At 41.0% G+C, this 19,168-nt stretch overlaps 1 protein-coding gene across 3 annotated transcripts in view; it reads right to left on the bottom strand.

Annotated features, from left to right (window-relative positions):
- Positions 1-18,609, bottom strand: part of RAD54L2 (RAD54 like 2) — a 58,974-nt gene extending 40,365 nt beyond the window's left edge. For all 3 annotated transcript variants that reach the window (XM_081934066.1, XM_081934067.1, XM_081934068.1), the window contains exons 1-2: positions 18,449-18,609; positions 3,558-3,767 (exon numbers count right to left, since the gene is read on the bottom strand). In XM_081934066.1, the coding sequence (XP_081790192.1) occupies positions 3,558-3,711 (154 nt within the window). In that variant the 5' untranslated portion in view covers positions 3,712-3,767; positions 18,449-18,609. The remainder of the gene's footprint in view (positions 1-3,557; positions 3,768-18,448) is intronic.
- Between the last annotated feature and the right edge of the window lie 559 nt (positions 18,610-19,168).

The following is a 19,168-nucleotide window of genomic DNA, read 5'->3' as shown; positions in this document are numbered from 1 at the left end:
CGCATTGCATTATGGGTGCGGCACGCCCGCACACGACCCCCCTGCGCTCCCCCCCATTGTGGCACGCGAGCCAAAAAAGGTTAGCCATCACTGTATTATAGTATACCAAATTTTAATTAAAACATTGAAAAACATGACATTTGCAAATATTTAATAACATAAATAAAACACATTAGAATTTGATATTTTGTTAGAATTGTTATATTTAAGGAATTGCAAAGAATCATATTCAAAATGATGCTGCCTGAAACTCATGTTAATCAAGAGGATTAATTTTCACTAAATTATTGAGTGTTAAATACCAATTTGTATCACTAAATATTTTATTTATCATAAAGAATATCAAAAACATTCCTTAATACATCATCTTCCACATTTAAGTTGCCATGAAGGGTCATTTGTCAGACCAATCAAAATGATGTCAGCCAAGAAATACATTCTCATTTTTACCACCACGTACAGCTGATTGTATTACAGCTTTTTAAACAGTGGGTTGGAAGAAGAAACTATGGTAATGCAATGCAAATTCTTTTAATTTAACATCAAATGTGTGAAACCACTGTAAGAATTTATCCCCTCTAGTTCAAATATTGTAATCTAAGATATCATAATATGATTTCCATTCATTCAAAAGTGTTTTAAGAAAAAGGCACATAAATTGATAGAACTCCTGGTAAACAGCCTTGGCATTCTATTCTATACCCTACCTTAAATATATTCAATTAAAGTATAATATTTAACAAGCATATAGCTGAGACAGTTATTTACACAACTGATTAATATACCTGTTTCCCCATCTCCACACACACACACACACACCCCCACGGTATAACAATGGTATTTATTTTCCTTCCCTATTTACAAGACTTCTATGGCCTATGCTATATCTCATATAGCAACTCAACTCGCACTATATAACAGTGATGGCAAATCTATGGCACGCGTGCCACAGGTGGCACGCGGAGCCATTTGTCAGGGCATGCGAGGCGCTGCCCTGTCAGCTGGCCAGCGCGCATGCGCACGCTGGCCAACTGAGTTCACCCTTTTTTAAAGCCATTTTTCGCCCTTCCCAGGCTCCAGAGGCTTTATAGGAGCCCTGAAGGTCCCTGAAGCCTTCAGAGCACTTAAAGCAAACAGAAGTGGTTTGCTCGGAGGGTCATTTTGAGCGCTCAGAAGGCTTCAGGGACCGTCCGGGTAAATGCTGGTAAAGAACAGCCAGTTACAAAGTGCTATAAGCCCATAATTAAATTTACTGATACTATCCCAATATTTAATCCCTACAGAACAGTTATGTTTATGTCTCCCTTGCTTCTGTTTCAAGCCTATTTCCTATTTCCTTGTACTGTTAAATGCAATAAATGTTTCAATTTAACATCGTTCATCATATCATACATACTTCCACATTTCCACCCTATAACTGGAAGCACACCTTTGAATAATAGTATTACCTAGTTCCTTTCTTGTCAGTGTGTGCCAGCTCACACAGAAGAAAATGTGTATTTACTTATTTATTTTACAATATTTATAGACAGATATTAGACAGATATTTTATTATACCTCTACTAAGTCTCCTTTAACCTTTTGTTTTCTTTTCAATAGTTATTTATTGTGGTCCTTAAATGTTTTAAACAAATACACAAATATTTTTTTTAAATAAGAATTATGAGATATTTTTTTTTGTTATTCTTTTTACATGCATTAGACTTTTCTTATTATATAGGATATAAATATTGTCAACAAATAAGATCACATTTTTTTTAAACCTAAGCATCTTTAAATAGGTTTCTCTCACCTAGCCCTTAAAAATCACACACCTTCAACTAGTTAATTTTGTCTGAGTTTTCTTTACCATAAAAAGCAGGCATAAAGCTGTAAGTATAACAGGGAAGTATTTATTACTTAGGTTTTTTCAGATACATCTGCACTAAAACTAGAAGATTTGCCTTCTCTCTTTCTGAACTTTTAAATCCTGGCAGTAACTATGTAATGATTCTGAAAAGATGCCAAGGATACAGATGCAAAAGAATGTGGACAATCATAGCTTTCATTTAACTTGAACACCAGCTGATTAGATCTCACCTACCCACGTGCTAACAACCACTGCTAGTCAATTGCTTATGGCAATCTGCCTACTGCTACATTATTTTTTTCCCTCTGCTTAGAGAGAGGGGATTCAGCGCAGCAGGGCTTGCCTATGGAAGGCTTGTGCCCTGTTTGGTGGCTTGCCCGGCAGAATTGATCCCTGAGTGATCCTTGTCTCACTCAGATGCCTGGGCAGCTTGCCGCCCCCCTAAGGGGGCTCTTGGCAAATATTTCCTGCCGCTTTGGGAGCTTTCCAGCTCAATTGCGGCTGCTTGCTGATTTCTTCTTCTTTTCTTCTTAAAGTTGCTCTTGGAGATCCAGGATGGCAATCCGTCCAGTTGAGGACTGAGTCAAATAATGGAGAGTGCCTGGTGGGCAAGGGGCGTGTCCCAAGAGCTTATCTGACTAGGTCCAATCAGCTGGAGGATAAGGTTAACCCATCCTGGATACTCCTCCCCCCTCACTATGGAGAACAGAGGCAAGCAGGAAAATACACTTTAAAGAAGCTAGGTGTGAGAGCCGGCATAATCATGCACATTCACATCTAACCATAAAGCTCTGCCACTCGTATCACTGAAACACTCCCAAAAGGTCATACTGGATTTTAAAAACATCAAACAAATTTATCAAAGATACAACTGTCAACCTGAATTAGTTACATAGCTTTAACTGAGCCCAATACAATTCTACCGTTGTACTAGATACAATGAAGGCCATCACATTCATTTTGTGACTGTAAGGTATTTTGGAATCATCTGATAGTCCAATATTGGAAATCTATTTTTCAATTCAAGGAATTCATCTTGCATTTTTTATTTATATCTCTTCCCAAAGATACCAGAAAAAAAATGAATAACATTTCCAAAAGATATGAAGGGAGTGTTCAGTGCTTTACAAAATTTCAGACTTGTGTACCGAATAGTTATCAATAAGTTCAGATCACAAATTGTTTAAAATAATCAAAAATAGCAGAATGTTATTCTGATATTCACATACTGAGAATATCAGCATACTCTACATTTTAGTTCATTTCCTTGACCGAGATTTTTTAACAAAAGAAGCTACAGTACATACAGCTTTGGCTGTAATTTTATTTTATTTGAATCTTTTTGAAGTGCCAATCATTTTACAGGAAATATATAATAGATATTGTGGTGTGAATCAAAAGCATAGCATTCCTTTGGATATATTTGCAAGATGTAGGCTTCCTTGGTTAAGTGGCTCTGTCCAGATTACAAATTTGACATATTGTTTTAGTCATAGCAGTCCAAGTTACCAACCCAGACGACGTGGCTGCTCCTTATATAAACTATCAATTAAAGTGTTCCAAAATTGCATCAAATGTTCCAGAATGAACAAATCTATATTTTGTATCAGATTTAAACAATTAAAACTATTTTATTGTATAAAATTAAAATCATCAGAATACACACTTCCAGCAAAATATTCATTGCTTCCCGAATCCATTTACTCACCATTCTCATCAAGTAAATCCTCTTCATCATCTCCATCATTGTCCTCCTCCATTGCTTCCTCATCATCTTCTTCCTCCTCTTCCTCTTCCATATCCTCCTGCTCCAAATCGGGGTCCACATCTGGATCACTCCCTGAGACTGACTCGTCCGACATGATTCCCAATAGCACTCCTTGTGCATTACCTGCTCATGATCTGTATTACGGCAGCCCTACAAATTAAAATAGAGAAAATAAACATCAGATAAAATTGACAAGTTGTAAGGCACGATGTAGCACAAGCCACGTTTGTTGAAAATTCTCCAGATTCCTCTATGGCTAATTTAGAACTCTTATTAACACATTACTTTTTAGAATTATGATATCCTTTTCATGGCCAGCCATGGGTATAATGACAAAGTCTCCAACCATTTATTTAAATTTACAGCTGAAAATATAACATGATAACAAGCACTTTAAACATCTGGCATCTCTATGATGATACAATTCCAAACTGAAGCAAATGTAAATTGTCTTAAAACATGCAGGCAGGATTATATCTGAATCTTTCCTGATTAATATTTTCCAATGAATGTAATACAAAACATGCATACATACATTTGCTCACTTTATAATAAAATATTCTCAACTTTTGAAAACTCTTGTGACTTCTGTCACACACGTTTTTAAAATGAATAAGACAAATATTTACCAAATGATAGTTTAATGTTGTAACTCATGCCTGTCATTGGCTATAATAGTTTACAGAATTTTCTATAATAAATTTTAATTACAAGTCATATATTTAATGCAAACAGGGATATATAATCAATTAATATTTACAGAATAAATGTGAAATGAATAAAAGAATACAGTATTTGTACAACCAAAAGAGCAATAATAAGGAAAGCAGATCACCAATGTAAAATCAAAATTAAATAGTGGAATAGATGAAGGAATTGAAAAATTAACAAGTAACGGAGTTATTGAAATACCTGAATTAACATAGATTTACAACAACTATTATAATGTTTTAATGCATAATTAATTTTTTGTCATTTTCAGTTCTGAAGAAGCTCCTTGGATGAGAAATGGAACATCTTCAAGCAAAAACAAAGACAGTCCAGTTCCCTTTTGAAAAACTCAAACTCAGTCAGGGACGTTAAGTCAAGAAATCATGGGGTAGTATTACATGTGAACCCAACACTGTATAGCTGCACAGTGAATACTGGAAATTATTAAGAGAAAAATAAGGAACCTAAAGTACAAGCCAATCCAAATTGATCACTGTTTAAATATATGTTACAGTGAAAGACAGAAATCTGGTGAATGTCGACATTCACCGGTGAATGTCCGAAATATTTGCTAAATACCCTTATTTATGACTTACACTAAATACCTAACCCTAACCCTAACCCTAACCCTACGTATTTGGTATGTGTTGACAGTCACCGGTGAAAGTCGACATTCACCAATTTCTGTCTTTCACAGTAACATATATACTGATTGCTTCCATTTCTTCAGACCTGATTAGATTTCTAATCTAAATTTAATCTAAGAAATTAGATTTCTAATCTCATCAGATTAAGTACAGGAAGAAAGACAGAAAGAAAAAAAATAAAGCCAGAGAGCATGAAGACAGTTACATAACAACTTCCTTAAAATAAACATAATGTTAAATGTGACGTCTGTGCTTCCCAAAGCTTGTTTATTTCCTTTTTAAATTAGGTCTAAATTTATCTTCCCTGCAAATAGGAATATGTTCTATTTTTTTTTCAACTTAAATAACCAGGTTGGCTTCGGACCTTCAACTGAGGCTTCTTTAAAAAAATTCAATAAAAGATCAACGTAACAAAATCAACAAATGCAGTCGGATTTAAGGATTTTTCTAAATTATTAAATAATTGAATAGAATATTTTTAATGGAAGATTTTTATTCTAATAATGTGTTTAAAGCTATCAGTCCTTATTTGACAAATACTTTATGTATAGAAGGTAGCAAAAGTCAGGCCCTGTAGGCAATGTATCATATAAATTACATTAAATGTTAAAATTGGTTGCCACTTTTTGTAAACATTTGCTTGCTCCTTTGATGATTTCAAACGTTTCTTTGTATAGTAATATTTTCTCTGGAAAAAATTATTAAAACATATTATGATTGGGCTTCAGGGCCAGATGTTTGATACATCCTGTATACAATAAAAATCTTATCAAAACCAATTTTATTTTAGCGACGCTCATACCCAACCAGCGTCAACTTATACTGGTGAACCACTTACTGGATCAAGCAAAGTCTTACCATAAAACCAACTTTCCCTCACCTGCATACCCATTTCAGTATCATATAGCTATCTTATTTTCTATTATGTAACTAAATGCTACTTTAGAGGGCTACTTGCCACATGATAAACTTGAGATATAAAATATGAATAGTCTATCCCAGCCAGGTAACCACAAAAGACATTAGCTTCCCCTCATTTTTCATACATGTCTAACCTAGTTCAAAGCCATCTATCAAGGAAAATTAAATAAAACATCCCATCTCACTAGTTTTATGATAGGTTATTCCAACCTTTATCTCTCTACACACACAAATCAGCCTTTAATCAATGGTGGTAGCACTCATTTCAAATTGATGAGCAAATTATTTTCTAATGATTAATTACAATATGTTGACAGCTCAGAATTATCTCTTAAAAAAATCATCTTCTATTCCCCTAACATAATAGGTACACATAAAAAGTTGTATTCTTGATGCATTACTTCACATACACAAATTACACAGGATTGTATGGGTCTGGAGAAAAAGTGATTTAGAATAATTGTGATAAATCACAAGGTTAAGATAAAGAAATAAGATAAAGAAGCAGTAAGAAAAAAATAAAAAGTAGAGGAAGAAGAATTTATTTCCTTACATGAGAAAAGGAGTCAAGTATTTATTCCAAGAAACTACTGTATAAACATCAATCTCATATTTGTAAAACTTTTACTAAGTTACAACCCTTGTTACTACAGTATTTATCAATGGGAAGCAAGATGAGAATAGATATTTCAACATTTTGAATAAAGACATGAAAATCAGGTCTGATTTTTTAAAATATTATTCCATGTAAGTTTCTCTATTCATCCAATAATTTTAAGAATTAAATTTACTTAGCTTTTTGAAACATCAGATAAATAAATAGATCAAAAAATATTTTTTACATAAATGTATTTTACTATTATTAATAAAAGGGCAAACTAAGCTAATTTGGGAGCATAACATTTCTTAAATACAACAGAAAGTCAATTTAGAACCAAATCTCATGAGCTAAGACTGACAAATAAATTTGATTTATTGTATTTTCATGGAAAAATCAACTTATTAAAATGTCCTGTACAGTTTATAATTAACAATCATGGCACAAAATTTCAGATAACTCCCAAGAGTAGAAAAGATTTGTCTGAAAGAAGTATCCACAAAGGAATGAATTATCCAGAAGGGTACAAGCAATTAAAACCTGATGTACTAGCAAAAAAGATAAAAGCCAAACTGTATTTGTTGTATCCTTTAAATTATTTCTTTGGTAGATTAATAAAAGAGAATATAGTAGCAGAAAAATTTGGCAAGCAGAAACACACACACACACACACACAAACAAACTTGGGATGAGAACAAAATGACAGTCTTTTAACACCTCCATTATATTGAAATCGAGTAGAATAACTCAGTTCCATTCTAATTCTAGAAAAAAAATAAGTACATGGCAGTATCTGATGATAAGTATAGAACAAAAACTGCTGATGACAGAACAGGTTGCCTCATTTACAATATGAATCAGAAAGTTCCCAAGCTATGCTATCTACCAAAGTAACTCTCAAAGCCTAGTGCATACAATACTCCAATAAATATTTTTAGCTGTAGGCAAGATTCAGATTACGTAATATCATAAATTACTATTTAAAATATTAGAACATACCGGTATATCTGGGTTGCACTACATAACTGAGTGGGTGGCAAACATCTGCTTTTATTTATGTTTTCTATGTATCTAAACTATAATCCTTATTCTAACTTGGGCCTATCTTGATGTAGAAAATCAACTTAGCTTGGGACTTGGCTGAGTAAGAAAGAGAGGATTACTTTTGCTGCAATCTAAGAACAACCCAAATCCAACCCACTTTGAATACCCAGGTAAATGGTAAAACTGTTATATAACATCAGTAACTTATTCTTTCAGCATAGTTATCAGTATGAAATCTGATATTGCATAATCTTGCCTTTTCAGAAACTCACCCCATATTTAAGAACATGCTTACAACAGAAGCTAATTAACTTCTAACTAATTAAGCTAGGCCTTTCTTTATTGTCTTTCTAAATCAACAAAACTTTGGCAGTTCATTCTGCTCTTTGTTGTTGAAATGGATAAGTCCTGTCTTACCAGCTACATTTTTATAACAGCACTCTATCATCCATTAAGAACACTATGTAAATTGCAAGATACGTTCTCGTCTTAGTCAAGCATACAAATTACATTCAATAACTTCCAAGTAGAAAAGTGTATGGTTGAAAATAAAGCAAGTTCTACCAAATGTAAACTTGTAGTCCTCGACTTACAACAGTTCATTTAATAACCATTCAAAGTTACAACGGCACTGAAAAATGTGACTTACGACCGTTTTTCACTCTTATTACCATTTCAGCATCCCCATGATCAAGTGATCAAAATTCAGATGTTTGGCAACTGACTGACATTTATGACAGTTGGAGTGTCCCAGGTTCATCCTATCTCCTTTTATGACCTTCTGACAAGCAAAGTCAATGGAGAAGCCCTGATTCATTTAACAACCGTGTTATTAACGTAACAACTAAAGTGATTCACTTAACAACTGTAGCAAGAAAGTTCGTAAAATGGGGCAAAACTCACTTAACAAATGTCTCACTTAGCAAATGTCTTAACAGAAATTTTGGGTTCAATTATGGTTGTAAGTCGAGGACTCTGTAATGCAGTTCATATTGAATACCACAAATTAGATTATGCATAGTTTGTCATTCTTGTCCAGAGTTGCAATACTCTTCCTGCAAATTGGAATTTGTCCTGAAGGTTCAGAATAAATATCAATAATACAGCTATGTATTGCTTTGTATTTGTATTGCTTTGATAAGAACAGTTTTGGAACATAAGGGAAGGTGGATGCAATGCTGGCTGCTACTCATTAAAGCAGCTATTTCTGTTTCCAGGAAAACTATCTTATTTCCAGTTGAATCCAAAAGACTGCATATTTCTAGTTACACTTATGTCAATTTCACATTTTAGAAATGGTAGATATGTAAGATTTCCATGGGAAAGTTTGTGCTAATGCCTTCATGAGCTATTTACTCAAACCCACTTTTGTGTGAGTTAGCACAAAAGACTAGCAGATAGCTGTTTCAGCCTCAACAATTTCAAACTGTCATATTATAATGCTGTAATAGAAATGAATTATGAAAAGCTGCATTGCCGACATTCCCTCTTTTGTTCAAACTATTACAGGTACTAGACTCTCAATGATTTTATGTATGATCTACAATCAATTCCTTCTTGTCTGTACTACTCTAGGGTAGTACTACTCCAGGGAAGCATTCTTAACATATTTACAAAGTTATATAAGATTATATTAGATAAAAAGATAATCAATGATTATACTTGTCTGGTAATAGACACTTTTGGCCCCGGAAAAAAATGGGCCAATGTACAGCCAACTGGTAAAAAGGCATGCTTCAATGAAGGCCATGCTAACATAGAAGGATTACGGAGGATTTACCTCAAATTAGGATCCACCAGAGTTATAACATATACTTTGTCTGCATTACCAGTGCTTCCTGTCAGAATTAAGAGAAATGATATTAACAGGAAATACTCTGAGCAAATTCAAATGGTCTTCTTCACCATTGTCCAGTTTTTCAAAAAAGAAAAAAAAACAGAAAATGGTATTTCTAAAGGTTAATTTCTAGTTAAGTATAGTGTATAAATCCAAAGTTAAACTAATACAACTCTTTAAGAGCCTTAGTAAATATTGTGTTGGCCAGCATATATAAATTACAGAAGTAACACCATCAACAGAAGCTTATTGTTACTTGCAACAATGAGGACAGTAGTATTCACTATTATTCATGTTGCTCAAAGAATAACATTCTAAAAATATGTGATTGACCCTAATTCTACAGTGCAGATTAGATTCCTGCTAGGGCGACTAGATCACAGTTGCAAAATTTCAGACATCACTTGGTTGTCACAAGCAGGAAGAACTATGCATTTTCTATATTTCTTGGCTACAATCAAATAATTATGACATGCAGCCATAAAATAAAAGAGACACCTGCTATTTATAAAAAAGACTGACAGGTTTGGGAAATAAACTGCAAAATTACAGTAACCAACAAATGTTGACACTCATGGTCTTTTCCACCTATAACACATGGTTCAGAAAGCTGAATGATTAGAAAAGCTAAATAAATTAATGCCTTTGAATTAAGGTGCTGGAGAAAACTATTAAGAATACCTTGGATCAGAAGAAATGATTCACTTCTAGGTGAAGTAACACCAGACTTCTCCCTTGTGATATATCACTGAGATGCTAATAACAAAACTAAAGTTTAAGGCACATAAAACAAAGGCAAAAATTAGTTAAGAAGCCCCTGATAATAGGAAAAATTGAAGGCAGTCAAAAAAGAAGCTAACAGAAGACATAAACAAAAGTGTGCAAAACTAAAGAAATAGTTGCTGACAGCCAATCTTGGTGAAAGTATTTTTATCAGGATATGAAGAATCAGACTGGTGACTGATTCTTCTTTGGTGTTGGTTTTTTTTCCAGCTTTCAATCTAGAGAAATCTAGAATTTGTGGTTGTCCATTTAAGTATTAATTAGTGGTTCCCCATTTAAGTATTAATTAGAGATGAACGTGTTTACTTTTCAAGTTAGAAGGTTCCACTAGATGTTATTACCTGCTGAGATGACTGCATTTTATTTTGTAAAGCTTCATGCACATTGGTAAATACAAATAAAAACCTTTTAAAAGCATTTAGGAAAAATAAGGTTATTCATATATGTATGCAAAATACAGATTTACAACTGTTCCAATATTTCATATAATACACAGATGACATTCCCACATTCCCTTTCCATTTCTGTTTCACAAATTAATAATTTAAACTCAGATGTCTTTTCACTCTTAATTATTCTCAACATTCACTTTGCTGACCTGGTTTACATGTAATGTAAATCCACAATGGAGCTTACTTGTTTTGCTTACTTAGAATACTGAACCCATCCTAAGGAAAAAAATAAATTTAAATTTTCAAATCATGATAGATGGGTTCACATACAACTTCCTTAGTGATTGCTTTCATAATCACACCTCTTGGTTTGGAAAGTACAATTATAAGCTTCAGAGAAAACCTGGCTGAAGCATGTAGATGAAGACCCAGGAAAACTCAGGCTCACTAACAGAACTGAAATAACTAGCCCATAACCAACAAAAATAGAAGAATATGCTACTGAATATGTCTGATATCCTGCCTTTCTTCTGGATGCTTAAGATGCTCTAAAACACGGGCGTCAAATTTACTGTATCACATTGCAGTCACATGATGTATCACAATATTTTTTCCCTTTGCGGAGCTGGGATGGGCGTGGCCCGCACATGAGGCATCTTGCCCGCAGACCGCCAGTTTGACACCCCTGCTCTAAAAGCACCTTCTTTACTTTTACTCTATAATCACAATCCTGTAAATTAAGTTTGTGCTGACACTGCTTCAAAGTAATAGAGTGTACGGTTAAGAATAGAACTGAACCCCAATCTATTCCATCCTAATCCTATATCATAATCAATAAATTATCCTGGCTTAATGTGTGAATTATTATTTCACTAAATAAGTCCTCTTTGTCTAGTCAAGCCTTACTAAATTCAAACTTTTCAGAACAATTTCTGACAGGCTCCTGGACAAGATATAATGGCATTCATTTCTCCTATTTCCCATTTCTCTACATTTCTATCTTATTCAAATTAGAATTTTCACACTCTCCAGGAAAATTTGAAAAAAAGATGCAAAAGTTATTAATGTACTAAATATATATATATGAGATGCAAAAATTGTACTTCGGATAAAATTGAAAAATGGAAGAAACACAAGTCAATTATATGTATTTCCCTTCCCTAGAATATAAAACATCTCTTGACAAATCAGCCCACATTCTCACATGAGGCACAATTTACCAGGCTCTAATTTACCTACTTCAGACACATTATACGAAGATGCTCTGGAGAAGGTTTTAATGCTGGGGAAAGGTAGAAGGAAAGAGAAGAAAAACACAGCCAGCAGCAAAGTGGATGGACTCAGTTATAGCGGTGATCAGTGCACTCTTGGGAGTCCGGAAAAAACACGTTAGGATAGATCATCTGGAAGAAAAACTATGTATGTAGTCTCTAAAAGATCTACTAAAAGTAAAAAATGACTTGATGGCACATAATCAGTCTCTGTACAAACATTTGGCTATCAAGCTTCTCTCTTCTCTTTTTTTCAAGTTTTGCTTTCTATCATGCTATTATTCTTCAGCTGTCTGATCATGGCATTAAAAAGTCTTTATTAATTCAATTTCTGGTGCCACCCAATTGCCAAATGATTCAAAGCTTCTAACAAAGGAGATTAAAACAAAACCAAGACAATAAATTGTAAGGAATCAAGATAATAAAACAGCCATGCCAGGAGAACGGCTTGACGGTTTTATTGATTATATGTCATTATATAGGTGTTAACTTTTGCTGACTACATATAGACAAGATTTTCTCCAGGAGGATATATCTGCCACCTGATCCTTCAGACGTTTCAACAGTACACCTACCACCACTATAGTTGAGCCTGTCCACTCCACAAGGGAAGACAACGATACAAATACATAATACCCTGTGAGTTCACAAATCATCCCAGCCCGGTGCTGGAGGAACAGCCAGGTTTTTAAAACCGCCCTAAAGGGCAACATAATTGGAGCTCTATGGACAAGGTGGGGAGAGACAGGGCATGCTATGCCAAAGGGCAGCGAGGGCAACAGAAAGGGCATTGGTACTTACCTGATACCTCTTCTCATAGTGGGGGAGGAGTATCCAGGATGGGGTTGACCTTGTCCTCTCATTGATTGGGCTGAGTCAGATAAGCTCTTTGGGCCACGTCCTGGTCACCAGGTACCACCCAGTTATCGGCGAAGAACCTTATTTGACTCACTGTGTCATCCACTCCAGACTTTATGTTAGTTTCAACCTTTATTTATTTCTTCAACAGAACAGCTCAACTATCAAACATAACGCTCATGTCACATAACCCTATCAGGGAGGGGCTGGATACTCCTCCCCCACTATGAGAAGAGGCGTATCAGGTAAGTACAAACACCCTTTCTCCATAGTGAGGGGAGGAGTATCCAGAATGGGACGTACCAAAGCTTACATGTCCCTAGGGAGGATTACCCATAAGAGCTCGCACAAACCTTATGCCTGGCGAGGCGTCACCTGCGTCCTGTGCACAGCCTGCAACACCCTATGCCCAAATGAAACCTCTGCAGAGGCAAAGGAGTCCAGTTTGTAGTTCCTCACAAATGGTGAGGGGGAAGACCACGTAGTAGCCCTACAGATCTCAGTCAATGAGGCCTGGGTGGCCCAGGCCATTGAGGTGGCCGTGCTTTGTGTGGAATGCGCTGTAATACAGCTCAGTGTTTGCAGACCCCGGGTTTGGTAGGCGGTAACAATACAGGCTCGTAACCACCTGCCTATGGTGGTGGATGTCACCTTGTTTCCCAGGGATCCCGGCTGGAAAGAGACAAACAGGGCTTCAGACTTCCTGTTCGGCCGGGTTCCTCTGAGGTAAATCCTCAGAGCCCTCCTCACTTCCTCTCTAACGGGTGAGAGGGGTCCGGGCAGAAATTGGGCAATATCAATTCCTGCGAGCGATGGAAGCAGGAGCACACTTTAGGGGTGAAGGAGGGGTCCAACCTTAGTACCACACTGTCCTGGTGGAACACGCAGAGATCCTACCTAGCCGACAGAGCCTGTAGTTCGAATAGCCACCTGGCTGAAGTGATGGCCACCAAAAAGGCCACTTTAAGAGTCAAAAACTAGAGACACAGTTCGCAAGGTTTCGAAAAGAGGGCCTGTCAGAGCATCCAACACCTTATGCAAGTCCCAGGAGGAGCACCTGTGCACCGTAGGTGGCTTAAGATTGGATGCCCCATTGAGGAATCGCCTGACCATAGGGTGGTGAGTCAAGGACTGAGACCTACCGCACAGAAGTACCGATGAGATGGTCGAGGTCTGTCTCCTAATTGTGTTGGGAGCTAACCCTATGTCCAGGCCTGCCTGAAGGAAGTCCAGAACCTGCAGGATCGTGCCTCGAACCAGATCGTGGCCCCTGGAGCTGCACCATGTTGAAAAGGGACACCATGTAGTGCCGTAAATGCGCTCCGTGGAAGGTCTGCGAGCCGCCTGAATAGTCTGTATCACCCTGGGGGAGAAGTGGCCTTCCCTCAGAATGCTCTGCTCAAGCGCCAAGCGGTCAACTGAAGCCACTGAGGGTCCGGGTGCTCCAGCGATCCCTGGGTGAGGGACATCCTCTCCTGGGGGATCCTCCGGGGCCTGTCCACCGAGAGAGATTGGAGATCGGCAAACCCAAGCCTCCGGGGCCAGTGTGGGGCAATCACTACCACCTCCGCCCCCTTCCACAGGATTTTATGTATGACCTTGGGAATCAGGGGTAATGATTGATAGGCATAGAGGAGCACCCAGGGCCATGGGTATCGGAGACCATCCACCCCCTCCACCCCCCGTGTCTGATACCTGGAATAAAACCTCGGGAGCTGGGTGTTGAAAGGGGTGGCAAATAGATTGACCTCTGGGCGTCCGAAGTGCCTTGCCACTTCCTCGAATATCGTCGGCTGCAGCCTCCACTCTGAATTGTCCACCTAGGTCCGGCTGAGCCAGTCAGCTCTGATGTTGTCCACCCCTGCTATATGTTCCGCAGTCAATGACAGAAGGTTCCTTTTGGCCCACTGCCCCAGTCGTTTGGCCTCCTTCATGAGGGCCTTCGGTCTGGTCCCCCCTGTCTGTTTATATGAGCCTTGGTGGTGATGTTATCTGTGAGGACTAAGATGTGGCTGCCCCTGACAAGGTGACGAAATTGAAGAAGGGCCCGGCGGACTGCCCTGAGCTCCAACCAGTTTATGTTGTGAGTCAGTTCCGCCTGGTTCCATTGTCCTTGCGCCATCTGAGCCCGCTGCCTCCTCCGCCCCCTCAAAAGGGCCTCTTCTACTGCCTGCCCTTCTGCTGTCTATCTGGGTATCTCTGCCAGGATGAAAAACCTCCCTGGTACTGCCTGGGGCCCGAGTACCCAAACTCTGACCCCCTGAAGGAATCCTGACCCCGGAAGAACGACCCGAAATCCTGACCCTGGGAGTTGGGGTGTCTAGGATATGGTGCCACCCTGAAGTTGGACTTCTTGTGAACGGTGGGGAGCACCTTCCACTTGTCCTTGTTCTCTACCAGGAATGAGTCGAGGGATGCTCCAAAGAGGGATTCTCCTGTGAAGGGGGCCGATGCCAGGCACCATTTGTGGTGTACTTCTGCTTGCCACTGTTTCAGCTAAAGCAGCCTGCAAGATGCCACAGATGAGGTGATTGCCCTGTAGGCAAACCTGGCTGCAGCTGAGGTAGCATCTGAGGAGAATTGGGTGGCAGCCACCAGCTTGTTGATGTCTTGGTGGGCCCTGCCATCCGAAATGGGGATTTGCTGCTGCAGGCCTTGCAGCCACAGCAGAGAAGACCGGTTGAAGAAGGAGGCGGTGGTGGCTGCTCTTACTGCCCAGGCCGCTGCTTGATGCGTCCTCTGTAAGGTGAGGTCAGCTTTTTTGTCTTCCACGTTCAGGGCATCCTCTGGTTCCCCTGGGATGTTAGTAGGCGTATGCAGGGCCATGACAGGCACGTTGATGGTGGGTTGCGAAAGCACCTGGGTCATGTCCCTGTCCACATTGAAGAAGGTCTTGTCCGTGGAAGTGGGCATGGGGCCTGCCGTGGCAGAGGCCCACTGCCGCTTGATCATGTCTAGGAAAGACTTGGGTGTGGGCACTGTGTCTGCCTCGATGGGCTGGAACAATCTGGAGAAGGTAGGTTTGGGAGGAGGCATGCCTTCGTCCTCAGAGAGTCTATCCTCTCTGATTTCGCCCTCTTTGGAATCCGAATCGCTGTTCCCTGGGAGGAGGCAGGTGATTCTGGAAAATCTTCCTCCTGAGTCTCTAGCCCTTCCGAGACCCTAGGCACGGGGGCTGCCTGGGTCTGCATCTGTGGCTGCTGAAAGGCTGCTCCATGCACTGCTGGAAGACCCGCAACCTCATATCCTGGAAGCTGGGCATTCCTGATGTGGGTGGTATTCCTGCCACTGTGCCAGCAGGTGTGGACGGGAAGGGCTGTGGTGAGGGTCCCGCTGCTGTGGGGCATGGGGGTGATTGCCATCCTTGTGCAGCCACCCAGATGCCCAAAGTATCAAAGGGAATCCTCACTTGGGGGGGGGTCCCCATCTTCAGTCCTGCCAGGAGAAAGAATCCCTGGAAATCCTTTCCCAGGTTCCTGGCCAGGGGTAGCCTTCTTGCTGCTGGCCTTGTGGCAAATACGCTCCAAGGCTCGGTGCCTCCGCCTTTCATATTTGGAGGGCTTGGAGCTGCAGCCTGCCTCTTTGGCCCCCTTGGAGGAGACATGCTTTCTCTTTGCCTTTGCCTTGCCTCCTCCTCTTCCCTTAGCAGCCTCTATAGCTGTCTCTGAGCAGGTTAGCTTATCCTCTGCTCCTCCAGTGGGGCTGCTGGCAGCAGGCTTGAGTCCTGCTGGCATCCTCTGTGCTGCTGGGCGCTGCCATCTTGGATCACGTGGTTCCAAAATGGCCACCGGCTCCAAATTCAAAAAGTTCTTCTCCCTAGGAACACGTGGAAGCGGCTTGTGCCTTTGGGGCTGCCGCGCGGCTTCCACTGCCACTGGAGAACTCTCTCTCTCACTTCCTCCGCTCTCTTCCGAGCTTTGTGAGCTCCTGCAGGCCGCTATCACTCTCTGGCACTCGCAGGCAGGCACGGGTGCTCCGTTGCGTTTAAAAATGCCGCGGTTCGCCATTCGACCCCCTGGGAGGGGGAGCGGCGGAACGCTCCGGCTGAGCCTCTCTGACGTGACTGCTTTCCCGGGGCTTCCAGGGGGAACGTCCCCTCATCCGCTGTCTCGATTAGTGCCCTAGGTCTCTCTTTATGACCTGGGCTGCGCGTTGCCCTGAAAGGCTTGCTGCACGTGCTCTCTCTCTATCTTCCCGGCCAGGGACTCAGTCAAGAGCCAGTTACTCACTCAGGCAGGGAGGCAGCGAATGCAATCAAGTAAACAGTGAGTTAAATCCTTTCTTTAAAATTTTCCAGGAGCTTGGGATGATCACAGCCGCCGGTTGAGGGGCTGAGTCGATAACTGGGTGGCACCTGGTGACCAGGGCATGGCCCAAAGAGTTTATCTGACTCAGCCCAATCAATGAGAGGACAAGGTCAACCCCCTCCTGGATACTCCTCCCCTCACTATGGAGAAAAGGCATTACTCCTTGACCCCCATCAATGACACTTCTTTATTAACAAGACCCTGTCAGATCTCATAAGCGGGCAGGAACCATGAAGGAGAGATAGACTCACAAGTATCCAGATCCTAAGCCATGAAGGACTTTACAGATCATCAGCACCTTGAATTCAACTCAAAAACCAAAAGCTACACTCTGCATCAGCTATAGCTTCCAATTAGTCTTCAATGATAGCCCCATTCATTATGATCTCTTCTAGTACAACCACATTTTTCAAAAATCTGTCTCTTATCCAATCCTCCAGAACAGATGCACCAGTGTACTGGAGGTAAACCTGTTACAGAAAGATTCTGTTCCCTCAGTAGACACAGTTAAATATACAATGTATCATCACATTTTTCTACAATAACTTCATTTAATATATGACATAACTATCCTAATTCATATTTTCTAGTTTTTCGTTAGAATTACTCTAATTTATTTGGTAATAAATTTAACTCGCCTACATGTGATGAGTTAAATAGAACCGACATAAAACAGCAACTACCAAGTGTTCTTTGAAGTTTTCAAAGTGTTATCACAAGACTTTTGTTCACAACTGATTAAAATGAAAAGCAGGCAGCCAAATCTTAAGTTATACCATTATGCCCAAATCTTCAATATTAACTTTTGTCACATTTTAGTCTTTTTAAAACGATCCAAAGATCTTCCAAAGAGTTGGTAGTATTTTGAAGTAGCCACGCACAAGGCAAGGACCTCGTATTCTCTGCAGCAATAGCTCCTATCCCTCGGGACGACAAACGACCGATCACTCAGCATCTAGCTTTACAACCTTATTCGCATCTTTGCTCCCGGTACATTTGACCCGCCGCTTCCCTGAGGATCCTTAAAAGTCTCCCAGCCTTCGAGGCAGCAAAAGGTTAAAGAGAAGAAATCCCGCGTCTTTATTCACGGGGAACGCTCTGCCAATACACTACTTTCATCCAGCTTCCTTCCACCCACCCACCCAGCCGAGAACCTCGATCCCCTTGCCCACACCTCCCCGTGCCGGCCTTTCCGTCCCAGGGCGCCCACGCCAAAGCCTGGTTGAAGCAACGCAGCGGCCATGCATTCTCAGGGCGACCGCGATGCGATGCCTGGCCTTCTTTCTCTGGCGCCACGGGGAGGCGGGGGCGGAGGGCTTCCCATTCTCTGCCTCCCACCCACCCACCCACCCCCTGGGCCCACCCGCTCCCCCGGGCGCCTCCATTGGTGCGCGATCTCTTCCTCCTCTCATCCATCCATTCCTCTTGGCGATTCCAGCCAGAGTCCGGGCTAGTCTCTCACCTCCTAGCGGGGCTGCGGGCCAGGGCCGCTGAGGGAACCCGAGGGGGGAGGGGGCGCTGAGGCGCTCCGCGCGCTCCTGGTGCGCGCCGGCCCCCGTTTAACGCTCGTCGTTGTCGCCGTCACCGCCTCCTCCTCCTCCACCGCCTCCTTCTCGTCGCTCCTCAATCCCTCCGCTTGGGGTACGCAACGGTAATACGTCCCCTTAGTCGGAGCTACTTGGAGGATTTCCCCGGGCAGCAACAGGCACACCGATAGCAAAGGTTCCGACAGCGTACAAAGGTTCCCACATCCCTTGGGAGAGAGTTGGCACGGTAGACAGAAAGGAGGCGAAAAGAGGAAAAGCGGAGGGTTGGAGCGCCTGCAGAAGGAGCTCATTCGGGACAAAGATGTGGGCGGGCGAGGCGGGGGGTGTTATTCCTAAATGGCTAAAAACAGAGACAGTCCAGGCCTAGAAAGAAGCAGGCGGCGTTAAATCCCAGCGTCTGTCGTCTTGTCCTGTCAGAGGTCTTAGCAAGTCAAATCAAGCAACTTCGGTCTGCTTGTTCGCCGTCAGCCAGTTTCAACACCGCTACTGTACCAAGAAAAGAAAAGGAGGGGTCCCCACGTGGTCCTTGCCATAACAAAACAGATATAGTGTCAGGTATTTTCCCCCCTGGGTCGTCCCCCCCCCCGTTTGTTAAAAAGTAGAAAAATGTAATGTAGGGCTTGTGTATGAATAGG

This window comes from Natrix helvetica (genome assembly GCF_964273705.1).
Source record: "Natrix helvetica genome assembly, chromosome: 1".
Classification (NCBI taxonomy): domain Eukaryota; kingdom Metazoa; phylum Chordata; class Lepidosauria; order Squamata; family Natricidae; genus Natrix; species Natrix helvetica.
Note: the sequence above shows the minus strand (reverse complement) of the source record. Positions and strands in the feature narration are given on the sequence as shown.